Source organism: Chanos chanos, chromosome 8 (genome assembly GCF_902362185.1).
Source record: "Chanos chanos chromosome 8, fChaCha1.1, whole genome shotgun sequence".
Lineage (NCBI taxonomy): Eukaryota > Metazoa > Chordata > Actinopteri > Gonorynchiformes > Chanidae > Chanos > Chanos chanos.
Window position 1 is genome coordinate 33,457,541 of NC_044502.1, and position 22,452 is coordinate 33,479,992.

A 22,452-nucleotide genomic window follows, 5' to 3' on the forward strand; every position below is an offset into this window, starting at 1 on the left:
CTCAGACAGAACTACTGCCGTGAGTTAAGGTTCATGTAATGTAATGTAGCCTCATGTCAGTCAGCAAAAGAAAGAGAGCAAGTTCTGAATATTATTATTATTATTATTATTAATACATAATTCCAATGATTCCTAAGACAAAACAATTCACATTCAAGGTAATTACTGAAAATGAAGAAAAAAATTATTACAAAAAAATATTTCTTTTTGTGAATCTGAATGGGTGGGCCCGCTGTCAGTCAGAGCAGGCCTCTGTCCACCTCTGTCTCCTTTATACTGAGGGTACAAAAGTGGACCGGGAAGGAGGTCTGAAAAATGCGGCATCCATGTCCATTGTCCAACATCCCGCACACCAACTCAAACCCTTCCCAATACTACTCTAAAGCCCCTTTCACACATGCACCGCAACCCTAAAATAATCTAGATTCTAACCGGAGGGGCTGTGTGTGCGAACGCAAATGTCCAAATCAGTCGAATCAGATTCTAAACAGACTTTATTCTATATCCGTTTTTTCTTCACTTGGGTCCATATGTGAATAGAGCGCATCATAGTCCAGAGGATGTACAGCAAGCAAGTGGGTGTGTTGGTGCCATTTCTAACATGCGACTGGTGTGAAACCAGAAGAGTACATCCGAGGGTGAAGAAGAAGGGTCGTTAACATGAAGACACCAACGAAAATGTCTAACTGAAGAGGCGACGAGATTCGGGAACTTCTGTCGACGAGGGCCAACTCTGAAATCGTCAGACAAAAGTCGGTGGCCTTGTCCGCCTTTTTCGACGTGTTGTACACAACACACTGTGATTTTCGCAGCGTACTTTTTGCGTCGTGTCCTGCCTCCTGCACTCTCTACCCAGGCGCCAACTCTTGCCTAAACCAGACAAGTATGTGAGAAAGCATCTGACCCTCACAGTATCCTGTCGTGTGCTACATGTGTGAAAGGGCAACTTTGGACAAAATGCAAACCTGATTCTGCTGACATAGTCCGTAGTGCATATGTGAAAACAGCTTAATGCCCACAATCCTAAACCAAGGGCCATGCCCAACTAAATGACACTCATTAGCCCAATTCATAAATACACACAACCATGTTTATTCACAACCTAGTTTTATTTTCATCTGGCCTAATCAAAATTAGAGTGCAAAACGACTGGCTGTTTAAATGATGGGTCTTAGTAAAAACATTTCAGAGACATCTAAAAGTAGACACATATCTAGAGCACAATGACTTGTATTTAGTGTTTGGTTGCATGACAAAATTTGAACTCTCAGTTTCATCCTTTAGCCCTATCCAAAGGATACGTTCACAGTCCACCTACATATAGGCTGAATCTATTTATCGCCCGGAAAAACTATTTTCATTTCAGTGAAAAGGGTACGAAAATGTCAAGCCCTCGCACCCACGCTCTCAGCAGTGCCAGCTCTGTGTTGGAATAACACAGAGTAAATATTATCAGAGTTGGCAAAGCTGGCAGTGGCTTCTGTTTCAGCTCACTTTATGATTTATCATAACTGGCATCGTTACAGAGTAAAACTAAAAAATAAAATAAAATAAATAAATAAAATGACTACACGACTCCAGAGAGCCAGAACTCTCAAACGCGCGAGAAAAAAAAGTCTGAGCCTTACCTAATAAAAGTACACCAGAGCCACAGCAAAAAACCCCCCCACTACTGTCAATGCCATGGGTCACAACAAAAAACTTAAAAATAAGAATAATAATAATGAATTATGTCATAGACAGCAAGGTGCCTGCCTCTGGTGGCTATACACTGAGACCGAGGGAGTCAGTCCCCGTGTGTCTCCACTAACACAGCGAGGTGGTCCCACCCCCCTGTTTGGCTGCCATCCCAGCATTCCTGAGCGCTGTGGGATCAGATATCATCGCAGTGAAGAGCACGGGGGTAAGAGAGGATTAGAAGCTATTAGCAATGACGTTTAAAAATACAAAAAAAAAATAAGGAGAATATACAGTGTTTACTTATCAAAATGGATCTGAGGTGTAGTCCAACACATGTGGGCGGGCTCTCAAATCAGATTGAAATGCGGGGAAAATAAAAGCGAAAGCGAATTCTAAAAAACGAGACACTTAGGTAAACAGATGAGTCCAAACTCAACTTCAGGAGGAAAATATGAGGTTCACACAAACCTTATGATACAGGCGATGACAATTACAAGCACAAGTTGGCACATACCGAGAAAATAGTGGATCCTCTGGTTCTTTGATTGACTATATCTCCCCAGAAGTCCTGCATTGCCTCCAGACCCTGGGGGGCAGCTTTATAGCCGGCTCTTTACGAAAGCGTGCAAAACAAGACGACCACTTCAACTCCGCTCACGCAGTCCAAAAAGCCCTGGCACAAAGACGACAGATCGAGAGGCGTAAAAAGAAGAAAGGAAATAGGGTTGGTGTCCCGAGAGTCAAGAGCTAAAAGAGGACTGGAATCCCGAGAATCAAAAGCAGTTTCTAAAGTTTGAAACAGGAGCTGGAGGAAAGTAAAACCGCGCAAGAGCTTTAGCTACGTAGCAAAAATAAAAAACAGAAACTCTAAGTAAGAAACTCTAAGTAAGCTGCGCCAAGACTGCTCCCCCCCCCAAAAGGAGACTCCACCTCACACACGCAGAAGTCAACCGCTGTAGAGAAAGAACACAGCGAGGAGAAGAGGACAAATGACAGAAGACTGAGGTGAGAAGGCAGATCCTGCCAGCGCCTGTGTATCCAAACACTTGGCAACTCCGAGTGCCTTGGGAGTCGGTCGTGTTAGTGAAAACACAAATATGAGGCCTTATTTACATCATGCTAAGCTCACGCTCTCTCTTTTAGTCTGTGTGCGAGTGAGTCTTTTTTTTTTTTTTTTAGGAGTGACACGTGGAGAGGGAGGGAGGGAGGGAGAGAGAGAGGGAGGGAGAAAGGGAGGGAGGGGGTGTTGGAGTTCAGACATAAATGGAACTGCACATGGGGCAAGTCCTGGAGGGGACAGGACAGCATGTTGCATGTCTGAGGGGTCATGTCTTGATGGATAGGACCGATGCGTGCTGAGGTAGAACACAGAAGGCACCCAAAGACCAAATGTGTCGAGAGAACGTATCGATACCTCGTTTCATTTAAAAATCGCTTTCATGATTGCAGACAGCTTTTAAAGCTTCTGGCAAGTAAGTTAAATTTCATAGTAATTCATCATGTTTGTGAGGTGCCTATCTGAGAATTTTCTATCCATCTACTTGCACCAAGGAGAAGGACTTCCTTAGCAGCAAAGAGGCACACTTAGACAATCCATACTTGTTGCCCCAGGCAACAGAGTAACATTTTTCAACCAATAAGGGAAAAGGAAGGTGTGTCGCTCAGCCAATCAGGTTGAACATGGATATGCTAAAGTCTGACAGCTTGAGTGCGTGTGATATCAGCAGCTGAGCCTTGAGAAAAAACCTCTCAAAGGGGCTGTATAATAGACTCACTCAATGAAAACCACTGCCTTCCTGTCTCTTCATTGCCAGCCACTGAGAGTTTGTGTATAATAGCACGTTTGTGAAAGAACTGAAAAAGGATGTACAGGATTCACTTTAATTCAAAGAAACACACCTTAATTTCTTAATCCTACCTTTCTATTGGGCACCCCCCCCCCCCCCCAAAAAAAAGTTCAGAGCAATCTGGTGATCCCCCATCCCTTGGTTTTTGTCTTTAACTTTTTTGGCAGAGACCCTGAAAAAAGTATCATTTCAGGTTAACAGCTGACTTGTCCCAAATTAAGGGCAAATGTAAAGTCAACATTCTCACTTCTCATTTCCTAAACGCAGCATACTGCAAGAGGCTGACAACACATAACTGACAGCCAGTGAGACAGTTATTGCAGTAGCACAGTGAGGAAAAATAGACCACTCACAAGGCCATTTTTCCCAGGACTAAGACATTACTGCACAGTTAAACAAAGCTCTCATAACCGTCGCATCGTCATACCAGTCTTATGACGGCACAATGATCTAATGCTAACCACACTGTGATCACTTCTTTCACCAAAGCCAAAAATAATCCAATGTCATTCGTTGTTTTATTTCTCATTCTGGTGTGACTAACATGTCAGTGTCACAGTGCAGAGAAGGCAAAACTCATAAATTGGAGGAATCCTTTCCTTTAGGGGATTATATCTAGTAAAGTAACAAGTCTAGATTTGCTCTGTCACAACAGTGTTACATAGTGAATAAAACAGTCATGCCAGTTTTTAACTGACATATTACACCAGTGAAGCAGCAAAGAATCCACCTTGCCTATTGCTGTCTGAAATACTTAACAGGACTGACACAGATTAAAACTGTCCTTCAACTGACACTGGCTAAATGAGACTGTCACATTTGTGTGTGTGTGTGTGTGTGTGCGCGTACATGTGTGTATTAACTCTTCGCCGCACATAATTCAAACAGCACTCTTTAAAGGTCTCATCCATCCAGCTGCACAGTGGTGGAAGCCTCTGAATTTTCCCACGGATGCCATCAATCAGCTGGGCCTGTCAGTCTTAGACAGACAGACCCAGACTGTGCGTGGTTCATTTCTGCTCAATGATTAGGTTTGAACTGCTTCCCTGTGGTAGCCTATAGTACCTGATACTAACTGATCACTCAAACCTCTAATCATTAGCACACAGACGGAAATAAGACAGTTAATGATCTCAAGACTCTAACAAGAGATTGCTGCAAAAATCTATTTGTTTCTGAAGAGCCTCTGAATAATGGGGTGTGATAACGTCTTCCTGTTTCAAAGTTCTCTCAATGGAAAGACACACTCTTGATCACTGGACACATTACAGTGTTTTGCATATTTAACCCAAACTAACCATAAATTTGAATTTTTGGGTGCTTCTTACTCTGTCCTTCAGCGCATCAAGAGAAAAGGAAAGAGAGAGACAGATGGATGCAGAACGGGAAAAGACACAGAGGAGAGAGACTGCATTTCTCAGACCATTATCTAGCGTTCGTGTCGACCACATTTCAGCTCTGTTAAGTGTAAATCTCTGTATTTGAGTTCAAACACTTTCAGAGCACTCTGTGAACTTAGAGAACATTTTCCTGAGCCTTTCATATTAGGAACACTGCGATCTTCACGTTTCAGCACGCTCGATCATAAAAGGGCAGAGAATGAAGGCAGACAAACAAACATTTCCTGTACTAATCTATGGCATCTCGCTCTCACAGGCGAGCTCCACCTATAAAACACATCTACACACTCGGCCAGTGATACCAAGCGTGTTCTGATGATCCGACAACAAATGGAGAGATCTTTATTACTGTCCAACTTAAACCTACACTAACGCAAAAGAACACTTGGCTGACTCTTCTCTTTTCCAAAGCCCTATCTCTGCTTCTCCTTCTCTTACACCTAAAGCAACTAAATGAGACAACAAAAGACAACCTCAGTATTGCAGCAAAAAGAGAACAACAAGTCACCATTTGCATGTGCCAGCTTAAATATTCATAGGCAGTATGTCCTTTCATGTTTAGTCAATCATGCCTTTCTCTGTCATCATGCTACCTCTTTCCATCACTCTAAACACCCTCCGTCTATCTCTTCTACTCACAATCAATCCCAGTCTTTTGCCTCCTACATCACATAAACAGACCTACCGCAGGAGACACATGATTGCTTTCATTCTTCTCCATGACAGCTGCGAATCACAAGAACTTTCCGTTCTCCGACGCGTCCGTCTGTTCGAGCTCTCTGCAGCTCTGCTCTCCCTGGGAGAGTGCCTAAGTGTGCTGTTCTTTGGCGTGTTGAGTGTGCCTAAACGAACGGTTGCTATGATTTGTGAGAACATGGTTCGAGAGTCTATACAATAGCACAAATAACAATGCATCCTCAGGCGAAATGACATGAGTGAGACAAATACAGAGAGATCCTAGAACCAAGTTTTGGCAATAGATTGCTTTATTTTATTTTTTTTCAAACTGTTGAACATGAAAACCATGACTAGGTAAGCCTGCTAGAGAAGACATACAGGCTATAGAGTTCTTACTAATACAGTCCCTGTGATCCAGTGCCTAAAATACCCTTTTAACTGGGTACAGGATTAAATGCTGGCATGTCTCCAAGAATTCTGCAGTTAAATTCCCATTTTCTAATTTTCTCCCACATTCTCCTCGACTTCAAGTGCTCAATTACACATGACCTCTCCTACTTGGAAGAGTGCAATATATAAGCCATGAGACTATTGTCAACATAGAGGGACTGTGACCCTTGTCCACCCACCAGAGGCAAGCGTAGCACAGCTGGGACTGAAACAAAATGCTAAAATTTACATCAACATAGAGAAATCTTACCACAAATAATGCTTTTATGCCTCTGAAAACAATGAGCTGGCAAAATGTTACCATCACATCAAGCCATCACATGGTGGAACAACTAAAACCAGTCATACGCTAACATCTATATTCACCCTCCCCCTTCAGCTAAACAGTCCCAGAAAATCATTCCGTCATTCTTGTTTTCATATGCAAAGACTTACGCCTCTACAGCATGGTCAAGAACAGAGGCCTTATACGTTTGGAGAGAGCACGTGAAACACATCATGCCCTACTCACCCATTCATACAACAAGTCTTAAAGCCACAGGCAAACGACAAGTCTTGGTATTACTTGGACAGCTGACTTTGTAGAAACTGCTCTTTGCGCAGATATGAGATCAGTTTGGCCATATCTCTTACAGCATTTAAGGTTAAGACCTGTAGAGAAGAGCTGCTCTCTGATCAGCAGAAATCTAACAACTTCTATCAACTTCTCATACTTAAGCAGAAAAGCGTATCCAAAAGATGCAAGGCGTTTCTTTGTTTACTAAATATGCCTGCGTATGTGACTGTAGAGTTATAGAAAGCATATAAGCAATAAATGACCAATGCTACTTGCTACTCTTGCCTGGCGTGATAAATTTTGTTGACCTTTACAATGCACAACGAAAAAAAGGCCTAACTTCACTCAAACAGTGTTGCAGATCATATGGCCACATATCATAACATAAGGCCTCATTATTATCTGCATCATATCAGCAAATACGTGCCAAGCGTTAGCTTTACCCTCAGTCTTCTGCTACACAACGTGAATCAGAGTAGAGGTATATCCATTTGTAGATGGAAAAGATAGCAAGTTTCATATCTATCCATCCACAGAGTTTTCAAGAAACAGTCATTTTAAAATATTCAAATGATATGTATATCTCATCTTCTTACATGGATATACACAACCTAAAGCTCCTGGCAAAGCACTTCTCCCCATCTTCTTCAGTCAGGACTAAAAATCATTTTATTTGTAGGGGAAGATGGAGTTATTTCCACAGGGCGTAGGGTAATTTGGCTTACATTATGTATAACGTGTTAATTAAGCAGGTGCCGTCATTTGGAGGCATGTGCTGGTTCATGCACGTTTATAGCCTTTTCTCCAATGACTGTCCCTTCCACTCTCCACCCGATCAGCCGGTTAGTATGGCCTCAGAAACGGGAAGCCGGCAAGTGACATTTGCCTGATTAAACACAACATGGGAACTGAAAGTGACCACTGCTACATCACATGGCAGGGCGCATCAAAAAGAGGACAGTAAAATGTCGCAGGCTCACGAAAGCATGAAAAGGAAAGTCTAAAGGCCAGGTCTGAGATACGATAAGAGTCGGAATGCCCCCCACACGACGCCCACCTCCTCTCACTGGGTGGCAGTTGATACTGCAGAGAAGAGATCTAATCTTCACTAATGAGGATCCTCATTACCCTTCATCCAGCTCCAAATCAGCCTTTACTGCACAGCAGAAGGATCAATACGTCCCATCTGACCAAGCTTTCATTTCAGTCTTAGGAGTTGGAACACAATCCGTCTCTGGTTTTGCCTTCTGAGGCCATGCAGTGAAACATCAAGAGGTCTCAGAAAAGTATGACCTAGGCCCTGAGGGCAAACCCTGAGTTGACCTCCTACAGAAGGTCCAGCCATTCCCATTTGCACTGTTCAATTCTGTTCCGTTCAGTTCTATGGACAAACTTTGTCTCCTTCCGTTCTCTGAAAGACAAAGAGAAGTGGAGCAGTCACGCATGGCTGTGAGTTAATGTAGGTCCAGGCAGTGGATGCCTCTGTGCAGGGATGCTACAGCAAGTCCACTCCAATCCTGCTGAGCTCATGGTTGCGACCGCGCTTGTTTTAGCGCTGGCATTGTCTGCTCAGTCCCATCAGCCCAGAGACCTGCTGATGCACCCGACGGGAAACAATGACCAACATCCTGCTGTCTAATCTTCCACCTAAACTACTGGGTGTGCATGAAAAGTGCACATTCACTGACGCAAAAAATCTCAATGTCCCCAGTGTAAGAGTCGGAGCAGCGGGAAATCGTATTTCAGTGCATTGGAGAGTAGATCCAATCAAAGATTGCGTCAATCAAAGTAAAGTATGTCTGAGTGACTGGGTCTACAGGTGTTCACACAGTGGTACGGCTCTGTGGGAAAAGGTCAGTTCATTTGGAGAACTTGCGGTGAAAGCCAGTGTTAGCATGTCAACCGACAAGCCTGCTTCAGCAATGAACTGGTCTGGCAAGATCATGTCCTGATATGGGCTTTCTATCATCTGGGTCATCTTTATATCAGATCGGGACACTTTGTTGAGGTGTTGTCGTTCTGAGTCTTCACAATGTGCATATGCTCTCACCACAGCTTAGGAAAACCATCGTAATTTAAATGAAAGATTTTGTGCTTTCGGTACCTGAAGACAAACACAGATAACAGCCCTTCCGCTTTTCTTGGACACGTCCTCTTTTAAGTACGGACAGGTATTACAGCCAAACTACAGTGTAAAGACTGTGAGGAGACAGATTATAGCAATACTATTTATACGCGTGAAAAAGAAGATAGGAGCGGGTAGAGAGATGAGATAGTCGAGTCAACTGCACGGTAAGCCCAGGGGATGGAGACTGACATTTCCTTTCATGGGAGTTTTGTAGCATTTTTGAAATTCATATCTATCTTTCCATTTTAGCCCTTAAGACCTTAAATATGTGGTGACCTAATAAGGGCACAGAGGAAAAAACAAAGTCATTACAGTTTATGAAACCATTCTTCAAAGAGAAGGAAAAACTAGAGTGTTTTTTTTCACACAAGTCAGTGAAAATTAATGTGCATCATCAAACGTCTCCCTAAAAACTTTTGTTGAAGTCTCAGAATGTGACACTGTTAAAAATAAATAAATAAATTCATTAAAAACAAAGAACTTTCAGCCTCTCTTTAAGGCAGGCCACACTGTGTGCCAAAACATGACATGATGCTGAAAAGCAGTGAATGTAACTGAAAGGTGACACATGAAATATGAATGCAATTTATCCTGTCAAACCAACTGGCAAACACAAACAAATTGTCAGTTGTACATGAAGAACCAAGCTCTAAATGGGATGTGCTGGTTTACTCAGGAACATGAAATCTTGATCTCCAGCTGCTGCTCACAGGTTGCTACAGTAACCACAAGGCGGAGGAGGAGGAGTAAGAGGCAGTGTCTGGCAACCAAACATAAAAAGGCATCACAGTGCACAGAGATCAAGGAGTCTAACCCTAGAGACTTTCACAAACACATACTCAGTTCAGGATGTACAACTATGTATGGGAAAAGCAAAGGACATAACATTTGAGCAGTCACTCAAAAGTGATTTAACGACTTGTTCATTGCAAATCATATGTGACCTATGAGATTACATCCTAAAAGGCCATTACCAATAAACACAAACAATGATGAACTCACACAGGCACTAACCAGTTTTTTTTTTATATTTGGATGCTGTCAGCTTCGCATGGTAACATCAGTGAAGTTAACCAGTTAAGACAATGCAGATGATTTATGAATGAATGAACGCAATAACCTTATCAAACTATAGAATAAAAAAAATGTTTGTTCTGATCTTAAGAGCACTTGGCCTATATCCTCAAACTCTTAAAGAAACTGGCAATATAAGTAACTGCTTGAGCGTCCACTTCATTAACTCAGTCCAGCATTCAATAAAATCACTGGAGAAACATTTAAAACAATCTACAAGAGGGCGTGGATTCCCACTCCTGTCTTTGCCCTTTTGTTGTTTAATGTCAACCCTTTTTAACAAAGCTCCATGACTACACTTTGTTTTACCTTAGCAACAAAGTTTACATCAGAATATTAACCTGTGGCTTCTGAAACCGTGACCCATTCGTGAGGTGAGTGCCAAGACTACAAAGTTTATTTTTGCCATATTTCATTAACTTTTTTGCTCTACAGTGTTTCCTAAGCAAATATGAGGAGACTATCTTGATCAGCCCACCGTTTTCTCAAATCAACCACCCACACAGAAACCAAACCTGATAACCACTTTTTGAAAAGCTCCAGACAAAGGTTAGCACAGGCATCAGCAAATCACTTCATTCAAAATTTGCCAGAAAGCAGGGTTTCTGCTAAAGCTGACACCAGACATTTGAAAATCAAGTTTACACTAAGGGCAGTTTCTCAGTGGTAAACAAACTGACTTCAAAATTGCATGTAGGGTAATCTTTAAAGGCCCACAGCAAAATCCTGCGTTGATTAATTAAAAGTGATTAATTAAAAGCACACTTTATCCACCAGGTCAAGCCAAAGGATTAGACAAATCTGCAAAATATTTTTATTCTAGCCTTCAATACCCCAAAGTTAGGCTCATTACAACCACACATTCCTTCATGGTGCCGCATCACACAAAAACAATGTGTGCAAAAATGAACACCCATTAGGAATACAACTACCTAACCTAACTCATAAAAGGCTTCCTTGACAGTGCGTGCTGTTTGTCTTAATGTGACTGATCTGTGAAGCTCATGTGACTGAGCTCAAAACTTTGAACGAATGCCCATCAAAGTCTTTGGCTGCATGCTCTTCAAATTTTACATTGTAAAGACAACTACAAATGACTCACCTGTCTGTTATTTCTTGTGTTACAGAAATTACTTTCTTCTTTGCTTCCACCACATTTGTCTACAGATCAAACTGTCAGCAGTACTTGTAGCCCAGTGTAACGTAAAGCATCTATATACACAGAGGGTGTAACAAGCCTGAAACTACAGAGAGGGACAAAGACCAAAGAGACCAATGGAACGGGCTTGACAAGTTAGTAAGGAAGATTACGTCATTGTTACGCAAAAGAAAACTATTAAAATGGTAAATGTAATAAAATCATTATCGTAGGATAATAAAAAATTAATAACAGCCTCATCCGCTTTCCAAAGCTGTCATGACATTAGCCAAACTGACTTTACTAAGGAACTTTAAGAAGCTGCTTACACCACCTGTGCCATAATAGAACTCTATGTACAAAATGATACCTTCAATGAAGATATGCAAAGATTTTCAACTGACCTGCATAACTGAGCAGGGAAATACCTACCTTAGGGCATTTCAGAACCTGTTTCAGCTCTTTCATTTTAGCAGTGTGTTCCATTAAGTTACTCTATTCTTAGGTTATAGGCAATTCTGGCCCACATCACATTTTGAGAACGTGGGTGGATGAAAAGAGTGTGAAAAATTAACGTGATAGTTATAAGGAAAGAAAATAAGGGACACGATAACACCAAAAAAGGAAACAGTCTCGAATACCTCCATTCAAGCTCAGTGGTGACAGATATAGTCTACTTGAAATGTCTCAAATAAAAGATTAAAGGCTGAAAGTTTTACTCAGTAAAATGGTTTAACATATACTGTCAGGTACATGTACTAGCGTTAGTTGGAGCAAAGTAAGGTCGAACATACTAAAATAGAAAGAAGGAGCGAAAACATCGCGTCACATTTTTTCTTTTCGACGCTAAGCGAAGAATATGAAAAGGCCAGGAAGGTGATTCTGGCTTTCAAAGGGCTCACGGGGACTACTGTTTGGCTATCAAGCGCTGATGGTGCCGAAGAAACTGGCTAGCACTGCACATATCTGGCGACCACGTTGCAGAGGAAACATAACGTTGTCTTAAGCATACCACATGCGAAAATTTTGTTAGCAACGATGGGGTGTCTACCGTGGGCTACCACTACGCGCAGTCCGAGTCACCGTTAGAGTGACGTAGCAAGCTAGCAACGATACTTCCTGGCACACACATGGTCTCCCCCACAACAATAAAGAAAAACACACAATGCGTGCAGTTACACAATTTCTTTTTTAACGGCCACCGAAACTGCCTTTACTTATCATCCACAGTACTTTAAAATTGATATGTATCGTACCACATACTAAATCAATCGACTAAACCTCAATAACCCCCACCCCCATTTCTACCTCTGTTTTTACAAAAAGAAAATGTGCTGTATGTCGAATTATTGAGTCGGTTGAAACCTAAACTTTCAGTAATTTAAGGCTAATTTTACAAACAACTAACTTTATACTCACTGTCGTAAGGAGCGGTCTCATTTGCTCTGTACCCTCTTCCTCCATTTGATCAGTCTTTACACCTCAACTCGTCGCCTCTGACTGAATTTAAATACGGTATTTCGAATTGCCCCTTTTCCGTATCTCAGCCGCTGATAGTACAAACTGGCATTTTTACATATATTAGCGCTCAGTAAACCCCTCCTCTTTATGATTGAGAGGTTGAATGCTCCGTGTCCTCGCCTGCGGCCGACGAATTTGAACCAATAATATTTGCGAGTGGCAGAAGGGCGTGGCTATTCGCCCCCTAAGGAGGAGCTCGCGACTAAAGAGGCGTTGCAAAAGCAAAAGGGTAATCCCACGGTGCAACTTGTTCAGAAGCCTCGGTAAAACGCATTTCTGCAACATGTGCTACTACTATATAAGATATGGATAAGAGTTCTTGGTTACATCTGAAAGTCATGGAGTTGAAACTAAGAGGAAATAGGAGTCTTATGTGACTATTAAACTGCAGTCACACTGAGGTAGTAATGTCATCCTTACGTTAATCATCCGTGTTAATTATTCATTCAGCCGTACTGCTGTCAAAATATTTTCGACACTTGACTCATTTATGCATCACTTAAATGAGGACATTATATTACCAAATCCAGTACATTGTCTGAGTGATGAGACAGGAGACTTTTTGATAAATGGTCTGCAAGCTGTAAGTAACTTGGGATTCTCTCATTTAAATGAATCTATTTCTTTAACGTTTCTGCAATGGGGTTGGCTTTGCCTGGAAGAAAAGAAAAATATCCAAAGACTGGAGATTTGGCACCTTAACAAAAGATTCATGTAAATTTTGCAATAAAAAAATGTGAATGGCTTTCATTTTTATTTATATCACAAACGCTGTTTTAATCATTTAAATGTGAGTCAGAATGATCAATTTAAAATATCTTTTAGTTTTTCCAGAAGCCGTGTTTTCTTAGACATACCCCTTAAAGGGTATAACACCAACAATAAACTGGATAGTAAGAGCCAAACTAACTCCATGTCACTCCGCTGTGAGTCAGTGGCTGTCCTCATCCAACTGTTAGCTCCTGTTCCACATGTATTCTTCCCCAGAAAGCGCCTGACAATAATTCTGCTTACCTTGTTGCCGTTGCCTTGTTGCACGGCCTGATGAGAGTACTGAAAATCCATTAGCAGGAAGAACAAAAGCAATACCAACCTGAAACTGCCTCAGCTGCAGGCTCTTTTAGTGCCATTAAAGTACACTACTGTGCATGTATCTCATATCAAAATCAAATATTCCATTTAAGATATTTAGTGCAAGTTTGGTCAGCAGATAACAGAAGAGCACATCATTGTTATTATTAGACTTTTAACCATTCATGAAAAGACATATATGGAATATAGTGAAAATAAGATCATTCTTTGTGAAGATTGGCATAACTATATTTTGGGCATTGTTACCATTAAGTTATTGTAATATGTCTGATAGATTTAATATTCTACTTGTATGCTTGGGAGCAAACGTCAGACATGAACATCAGGTGACAAGAAAAGAACAAAGAAATTTAGAGATCTGTTCATTTAGAACCTGTCCCTGATGATGGCGCTAAAGGGTAAGTGTCCCAATACACTGCCAGTCTAGTGAGAAATACGTTCGTCTAAGTTTCAGGTATGTAAGGCAATATGATACAGAGATGGGCCGTGTTTATATTGCCTGCATCTGTGTTATTAAGGTGAAGAAAACATGAACCTTTCTATTAGTTTACTGACAACGTCTGCAAGACATTACACAACATGTTTATCAAGTACTATGATATGGTTTCGAAATTTGTCCTGATGCTGCTAAAGGGTGGACAGTGCAAAGCAGCATCTGTACAGCATGTAAATCTGTACAGCATGTAAATCTGTACAGCATGTGAATCTGAAGCTTAACTGAGTGCCCAGGTGTAGCAGCACAGCAAATATGTCTACATTCTTGGACACGTTTGCCGCTAAGGAGACAGTAATGGTTTGATGGATCAGTGGTCCTCCTTATTTCTCAGAAAATGACAAACATAAACATCAGGTGACAGAAAAATTAGGAACTGAAAACTTGGGTGTTTATTTCAAATCTGACCCTGATGCTGTTGTTACCATGTAGGTGTCTCCATACACTGTCTGTATTCACAGAATCCAGCGACCAATATGTTCTGTCTAAACTGTCTTGCGGCAGGAAGTAAGACTGAAGTTTTTTTTCTGTCTCTGTGTCATTTAGGCAACAGAAAAGCAGAGCAGACCTCACCCGTCAGAAGTTGCAAAATTTCCTCTCAAATTAAATGAGAAACAGCATTGATATTTGATATTTAGCCTGACGGTGGTGCTAGAGGACAGAGAGAACAAAAAAGCATCTACAACTTGTAAACCTGAAACTTAAATCAGAAAATGGGTATCACGCTATTTGCACCTGCTTGGACACATTGGAAATATATCACAGTATTTTATCAAATGTTTCCAAATCTTATTAAAAAATCATTAGGATTGATTTTATATGTTTTCAGTAACTACGCAATATGACAATTCCTGGAGCCTGTGGCAAATGAATGAACATGACATAATCCTCCGAAACATGACAATCAAATACTTTGCATGCAATAAACAGAGGTCAACCATTCTCGTGGACAGAGACTCAAAACATAAACTAAGGACACAACATTTGCGATGAAGCAGTAGATGGTTTTGAAGTGATTTTGGAAATGAATCTTATCACTTATTTCTGGAATTTCTGTTCTTTGTCTAATTCCCAGATACAGTGGAAAAGAAGAGTTCCCTTATGAGTTTTACGTTGTATATGGATGTCTTGAATTTTTGGACTGAATTTCTCTGGTATAATGTAAATTTGCATTATCCAGTTGCCGTATAACAATTTAAATATCATGAACTTTTACACATGCATGCCTCCCATTCACAATCAAATGTCTTGTTCTCAAATCTCAGCTCTGTAGCACTCTCTCAGAATCAGTGGAGACCATTTAACTGATCATGGATTGGTTATTCAGCCAAGTAAAATGGCCCATATGGTAAAAGACAGATAAAGCAATTAATTATTTTGCACAGTGACAATAAAAACAGGGTAGCAGCAAAACAAAGCAAAAAAAGAAGAAGAAGAAGAAGAAGGAAAAAAAAGAAGTCAGCCGTAGGACCACCAGACTCTCCTCCTAGGACATGATTCATAGGATATGATCATTTTTGTGTTTATCTTCCATTACACCTTTTCATGACCATACTTTTATTTCCCAGTCATGTTTTCCAAGAGTAAAATTTGCTTTACACTGAACAAACGGAAAATGAGAGTGGACACTGGACCTTCGCCACTGGCATTCTCTGCCCTCTGCCAAACAACATCAATATTTCTAAGAAATGCACAGCAGTGTTCCTCTTAAGCCTCTTACCACCATCAGAGCATAAACATGTTAAGACTCAGGCCTTTTGTTGTAAGTGTTTCAATATGGTAAGTGCAGTGCAGATGAGGACTAAAAAAGAGAATTCATCATATGAGGCCTACCAATAATACTGTAATAGATAAAGATGCCCAGCTATAACTATGATAGAAATAGTAATGAGAGTCGAAGCCTTGGAAGTTTGTTGTTCCAGATGAAAGAAATGAATGTTATTTGAAGTAGAGAGAAACACTAGCAGCCAGGGCAAGTGTGTCGATATAGAAACATTAGAAACAATTAAAAGACAATATTTATCTGTCCAGCAGTGAAGAAGGGAGTAAAATCTAGTTCTTTAGTAACTTTGGATATGACAGGCTTGCTGGAATAAATTTGTTCATATCAGGGGTAACAGTTATACCAAGATATTTAAATATATCACTAGTGTTTGCGCAAGGCTGATTTATTGTTGAATGAAATGTTTCCTCATCATTAAAGAAAAGAACTGAAGGTATAAACTCAACTCTGTCATTTGAAAGTTTTTCAGTTTTATGTATCAGAGCATTGAGAACAGGAATAGAGATGTTCAGATCTTTTAACAAACAGATGGGTATCATGTGTGTGTGAAGCTGTGGGTTGTTTAAGTTCAAATGGTCTAATACATTTAATGTTGACAGGGCTATAAATGCTATTGTGGAAGGTAGTAAGATTAAGACAAATTGCAGTAGACACAAAACACATTCTTGGCAGGTTCCACAGAGCCTAAGTTAAATGGTTTTGAAATTGTGTTTGCGTTCGCAGCTTCAGCCCACAGAAAATCAGATGGCAGGCAATGTTTAATTAGTCCAAATGAATTTCTCTGAACTTCCCAGATTTTTGCCATTTTTTCATTCCAAATGACAAAACACCATTAATGACTGAGCTTTTCAGGGTTATCTGGTCTTAATGGTAATTTATATGAAGAGACAGACCAAAAAGATTTGGGGATATGGGCATTGGCATGAACTCTTCGTGTGTAAACATGTCCTTAGAATTAGAAAGCCCACACTTTAATTTGTCTATGTCTTTTTGCTTGTGCTGGTGAAGTGATTTAACCAAACTTTGGAAATTAACTGGAGCAGGTCCATAAATTTTGTTACTTTTTGTCCCATTAGATCTTTGAAAAAGTCTTTCTTGAGGCTTTGAAAGGTCACGTACTGAAACTAGTCCGAAACATTTATCATCAATGATACCCTGCGAGAGCACTCTCATTAGCATAATTACCATCTGAAAGCCTGTCTCAAGGCCCATCACTTAGGGTGGGTAGGACATAATGCCCACATCCCCTGCAGTTCAGAATGATTTCACTGTAGGTGAGCTCACACAGGACAGGGAAAGAATCAGGGACTTCTATTTTAATCTCAGTTTACCAGGAAATATAGTGACATTTCCTGATGGGTTAAATGTAGGAGTTCATGAAACTGCACACAGGGAGCAGTTGCAGTTCTTCGATCTATTTGTATTTGTACTGTAAATGCACTGTAACACTCTAACACATTGTGGTTTTATTTACAGCCAGTGAAAATGAGCTTAGCATTACATGCAGCTGTCACGGCTGGTGGTGTGGTGCAGGACCCAAGTGCAAAGACACGATGATTGAAGTGAAAAAAAAGGAAGACTTTACTTGAACTGAAGATCAAAATACATGTGCAAACTAATAGCAAAAGCTGATAACAAAAAGGTGCAGCATAACAGTGTGCAAAAACACAAACAACGATAGACAAAGTACAAGGCAAACACTAGGACTTAAATAGAAGGAGAACTGAACAGGGCAACACAGGATTGGTTGAAACTAAACAAGGTTAATAATGAGACAAACAGGTACAGGTGAGGGGCGGAGACAGACACAGAACGGGAGCACAAAGACATATCCAACTAAAAGTCCAAAATGGCGGTGCAGGTTGTGACAGCAGCAACCTGAAGCTTGTTCGTCTGTAGGTATGATTTGTACCATGGGTGCAAGAGGTGCCAGGTTCAGAACCTGCTCCCTCAACAAAAACTTGTGATGTCTATGTCCTGCTAGACCCAAAGTCCAAAATGCAGTTTGTGCCGACAAAGATCACAGAACTTTCACTTTGTTTCTGCCAGTGCTTGACTTGTTGGTCTAGAGTAGGGCTATTCAATCACAAATTCAGATGGATCATATTTCAACACCAGTTCATTGGCCAGAGAGCTTTGGCAGCCTATTCGCATTTGCATATTTACATGACTTTTTGTGGCTGGCAAGATGCTAGTGGTTCTGTAAAGCAGAATGATATACATGGTAAAATGTCTCAGTACTATAGTGCTGTGAGTATTATCACTCATGGGATGCCTTTTGTCCAATCAAATTACTTGGCTGGAGATAACTTTTGAATTTGACAGCATTGCTGCTGGGCCACTGGAGGTTATTCTTGAGCCAGATTTGGCCAGTTGACAGCCCATTGAATGAGTGTGCTCTAGGAGTACGCTTCTTAGTTTAGAATACTCAAGGTCCTGTGTTCAAGTCCTGTTGAAACCTATTCAGCTGGTACTCTTAGTTCTGTCAGTCACTTCCAAAGTCAGAGTAGACACATTCACTGTGAGGAGCAAGCTACTTTTCCAACCTGGTTGGCTGCCATTGCTGATCAGAAAGATATTGTCTTTCACTTCCATGCCACTTAAGAGATTTGTTATATTCATGCTCTCCTATTCACAAATCTTTGATGGCAGAACCCACAGTTTGCTGCTACATTAGAACACTTTACTACTCAAACTGTGTCTTCACACAGTCTAAAACCACAGAATTTTAGCATTTTTTTAAAACTTGTCATTGAATCACTGACATATTGGTTCTACTGTTGCTGTAGCTGTGAAGCTGGTTGAAATCTAGGTTATATCTAATTAAAGAACTTGCCGTCTTACTTTTCTCAACCACTGAAAGTTTTGGTGTTGAGGACATGCCTCTGTGTGTTGCCTAGTAGCGAAAGGTCACAACCTCAGAATATAGCCCACTATACCCTGCTGAGCACTCTAGTGTCATACCAAGTCAGGTGTTTTTTTTTTTTTTTCTTCCCTTTATTTTTATTTTTTTTTCATTTTTCTGGTGGCACTTCGAACAAGAGCAGGACTCAACTGCAAACCTACTCTCCACTCTTATGGAATTTATTTAGAGGTTTCATCATTGAACATAAAATGTGTTGTAAGAAATGGGGTTTAAGTCTATGACTCTGCACAGAGGCATGGGAATCTCTAATCTTAATTCGGACGTCATAGGCCAACATTCTGACCTGGAAGTGGGTTGATGTTTTCTGTATTCTTTGGCTGGGGTGTTTTCCAGTTCCTTATCTATGGCTCATTGGTCTGGGGACTGTCTTTTTTTTTTTTTTTTTGCTGGTAGATCGCAATGCAAGATACCGCCCCCATTACGCTCATTAGTAGTTTGTCTTTTCATGCATTTAAAATTAGTCATCCAGTTCATTCAAAACTTTTAGATGAATGCAAAGCTCTGCAAATGATTCAGCAGTTTCCTTCTTTCATTCGGTTTCTGTCTGCTTGGCATAATAGTAAGCTAGCTAATATGCTAATATGAACATATTTAGTATGTGGACTTTTTGTATTACATGTTTGAAAATAAATGTGCATTTTACATGGATTCATTTTTTCTTCTACTGCCTGACAGAAGCACAGATCTGATGAGATGAGCTTTGCTGTAGTAGGTAACATCCTTAATAGTTATCTTGGTTCAAAATGTTAAATCCTTTGTCATAACTAGTATTTTACGCTAATAATATTTTTGTGAGTATGTCCTTATGTTGTTGCCACTACCAGTGGTAATCCCAGTCATGCTCCTGGAGGGTAACAGCATTTAATACTGAAGATCTCTTCCTAAAATATCTAATTCAAGTTATCAGCTAATTATCAGGCAGGCATGAAACACTGTGAGAGGCCCAAAATGTGCACAGCTGTAGGCCTCCAAGAGCAAGATTGGGAAACACTGTTGAAGAAAACAGTTTAAGGAGTTGAAGCTCTGAAGTGACACAATTAATAAGAGCGTTAATCCAGATTCGGGAGAGGATGTGTGAAAAGAACTGATCTTTATTATATGATGGGAACACAGAGTAAATCCTGTTTTTTTTTTCCTCTGAAAAAAAGGAAAAAGAAAATCATTGTATGCTTGAATCAGTGAACATGCAAATGAATAAAAAAAAAAACACAAATAAAAGCAAGCTATAAACTAAACAAGCAGCTTGCTAGCATGAGGTAAATGTAGATAATGGTAATGATATGAGCAACAGAACATGTACCACACTGAAGAAACAGAGGTATTATGTCAAGTAAATGGCGACAACTAACAAACATCAATTATTGGAACAAAGAATAAGTAATATCTCTTTGCTTTGGTAGGCCTACAGGGTTAAGCAACTAATAGATAGGTCAAAGGGTGCTCATGGTGAAAAGTTGAAAATTACTAAGGACTAATCTGATGTCTGTGCTAAGAATGAGGGGCCATCGTGACGGGGGGGGGGGGGGGGGGGGGGGGGGCTGGTCGAGTTTTGTAATTGCTATTGCTTTCCTCGTACCTTATCCTTTTCTTCTTTGATGTAAAATTTCTGTCTGTTATAATAGAGTACGGGGCCCATAACTGCAATCAGCAGCACCGGGTTTTTGCAGTATATGGCTCTGAAAGCTTCACGGACAGCAGACGGAATGATGGTACTATTAAACATCTAGTACAGCTTTATAAAGACAAAAGGTAAACATTCTTAATGAATGTTCAGCAAAAACATATCCACACGCTTTGTGTTGTCTCAGCGTAGGTATGTTTAACACCAGAAAAACGACAGAGCTGACGGGGTCTCTAGTACGAGCTAGCAGGTTCGCAGGGCTGAGTGGTTCGCGACTCGCTACTGAGCACCTGTTTCGTCAAGATGTTTGGGAGACGTATTCTCCGCTCAGAACTGACTGGGCACCATTAACAGATTGACATAAAATCATTACTTAAGTTTCGGTATAACTATAACACTTTCAAAAATTATATTCCTCTACTTTACAAATAGGCCTACTCCAGATATGATACGACTCCGCTTTGAAAAATGAGATATCTCCGTAATCTTGTTTTGTTTTTTTGTTTTTTAAAAAAAACCCACTGCATTCTAAAAGTATAAGTTCAAGTGTTACATAGGCTATAGTAGATTTGTAAGGTCTATCATTTTGGGGATATATGTAATCCAATATTATGAGAGGTAAAAGTTAAAAGCACTGGTGTTCAACGTTGTATGGTTGACGGATTGCTTTGCGTGTGCTCTTGCTTCGCTCCTTATTTTAATACGGTTTTAATGCAAGTGTATGAGGGTCAATAAACATTACCAATCTAATTATAGACTTTAAGGATGTTTTGGATAAGGGCCATTGGCATGGTCTTTCATCGCCCCCATGTGGGCACTGGATGAGGGAGCACTGTCTTAAAACCTGCTGTCTGTGACAGGATATGACCCTACAGCCTGTGGGCATTCCTTCCTTCTTTCTTTCTTTCTTTGTCATTTTAATATTCTAATTACATCAGTAGTACAATAGGATTTGTCCTTTAGATATGCAAAATCTTATTTGCGTTATGTTATTAAGAAATGATTATGAAAATGTTATTAAGAAATTCCCTCTTGTAATACATACATACAAATAAACATTTGACACTGCTGTTGGTCACTCGTCTGGGGCAGAATTTTGACTGTTTGCTTTTTATGCACTGAAGAGGAACAACTTATATTTTTGAATGTCTCCTCTCAGTTATCTAAAATTATTGACGATGGTTTTGAGCTTGGTTTGCCGCAGCTGAGCCCTTAACAGACTACTGTAGCGTACTTGTAACTGAAAAGGTGCCTTTAATCATTTTCAGCGCTTCATTTCGACGCAGATGTTTCCTTTGGCGCTGAACTCCTTTTTCCCACCACCTTCATATGCCAACCCGAATCCGTCCAAGGTCGTGTGATTTCTTGGAAGCCATCGAATTGTATGAAATGTGAAGTGAATATAGTTTGCGGAGGTGTAATCGAAAGCATGCCGGGATGACTCACACTCCGTCGCTGCAGTTCATCAGAGACCGCGAGTCATTCATCATCAGGATTGCAAATTGTTAAGGTCATGTAATGTTTTGGACTGATTGCTTAATGTTTACAGTAACGTGTATGTGTTCGGTTCGGCACTGCACTTCTTTGGACGAGCAGCCGAAGACGTGTGGTAACTGCTTACAGTTTGTAAGAAAAGGACAGCATTGTAGCCATTTGTGGCTGCTCCAGCAGACACAGTTCTTATAATTCGGTAAAATTCAGATATTCGGATGTAGACGAGTTCTTGTGGAGGTCACAATTATACAGGGAAAAATGTCGCACATCCCAACAATCTCTTTCTAATCCAGTTATTACTACTAGGTTGAAACAACAACAACAATAGCCTAACAGCGATTGCAGCAACAGCGACAACAACACTGTCAACAACAACAACACTCATTCAAATACAAGTGAGGATTTTTAATTACCAAATATTTAACACTGTAACTTATTTTGGGTATATCTCCATTTCACTGGGTTGAATTCATCATACATGAAAGAGTCTCCAATAAATAAAATTTCAATTTGTAAAAAATAGAAAAGAAATTTAAAGTTTAGAGCATGCTCATAATATATTTACAAAATT

The 22,452-nt window shown here is 40.3% G+C and overlaps 1 protein-coding gene across 2 annotated transcripts in view; it reads right to left on the minus strand.

The window, feature by feature from the left end:
* LOC115818153 (sodium bicarbonate cotransporter 3) overlaps positions 1-12,442 on the minus strand; it is a 39,741-nt gene extending 27,299 nt beyond the window's left edge. The window contains exon 1 of one of the 2 annotated variants that reach the window (XM_030781447.1): positions 12,371-12,442. In XM_030781447.1, coding sequence (XP_030637307.1) covers positions 12,371-12,415 — 45 coding nt within the window. In that variant the 5' untranslated portion in view covers positions 12,416-12,442. Of the gene's footprint in view, positions 1-2,194; positions 2,255-12,370 lie in introns of those variants that run through there. The other variant, XM_030781446.1, reaches the window with a different exon arrangement.
* Between the last annotated feature and the right edge of the window lie 10,010 nt (positions 12,443-22,452).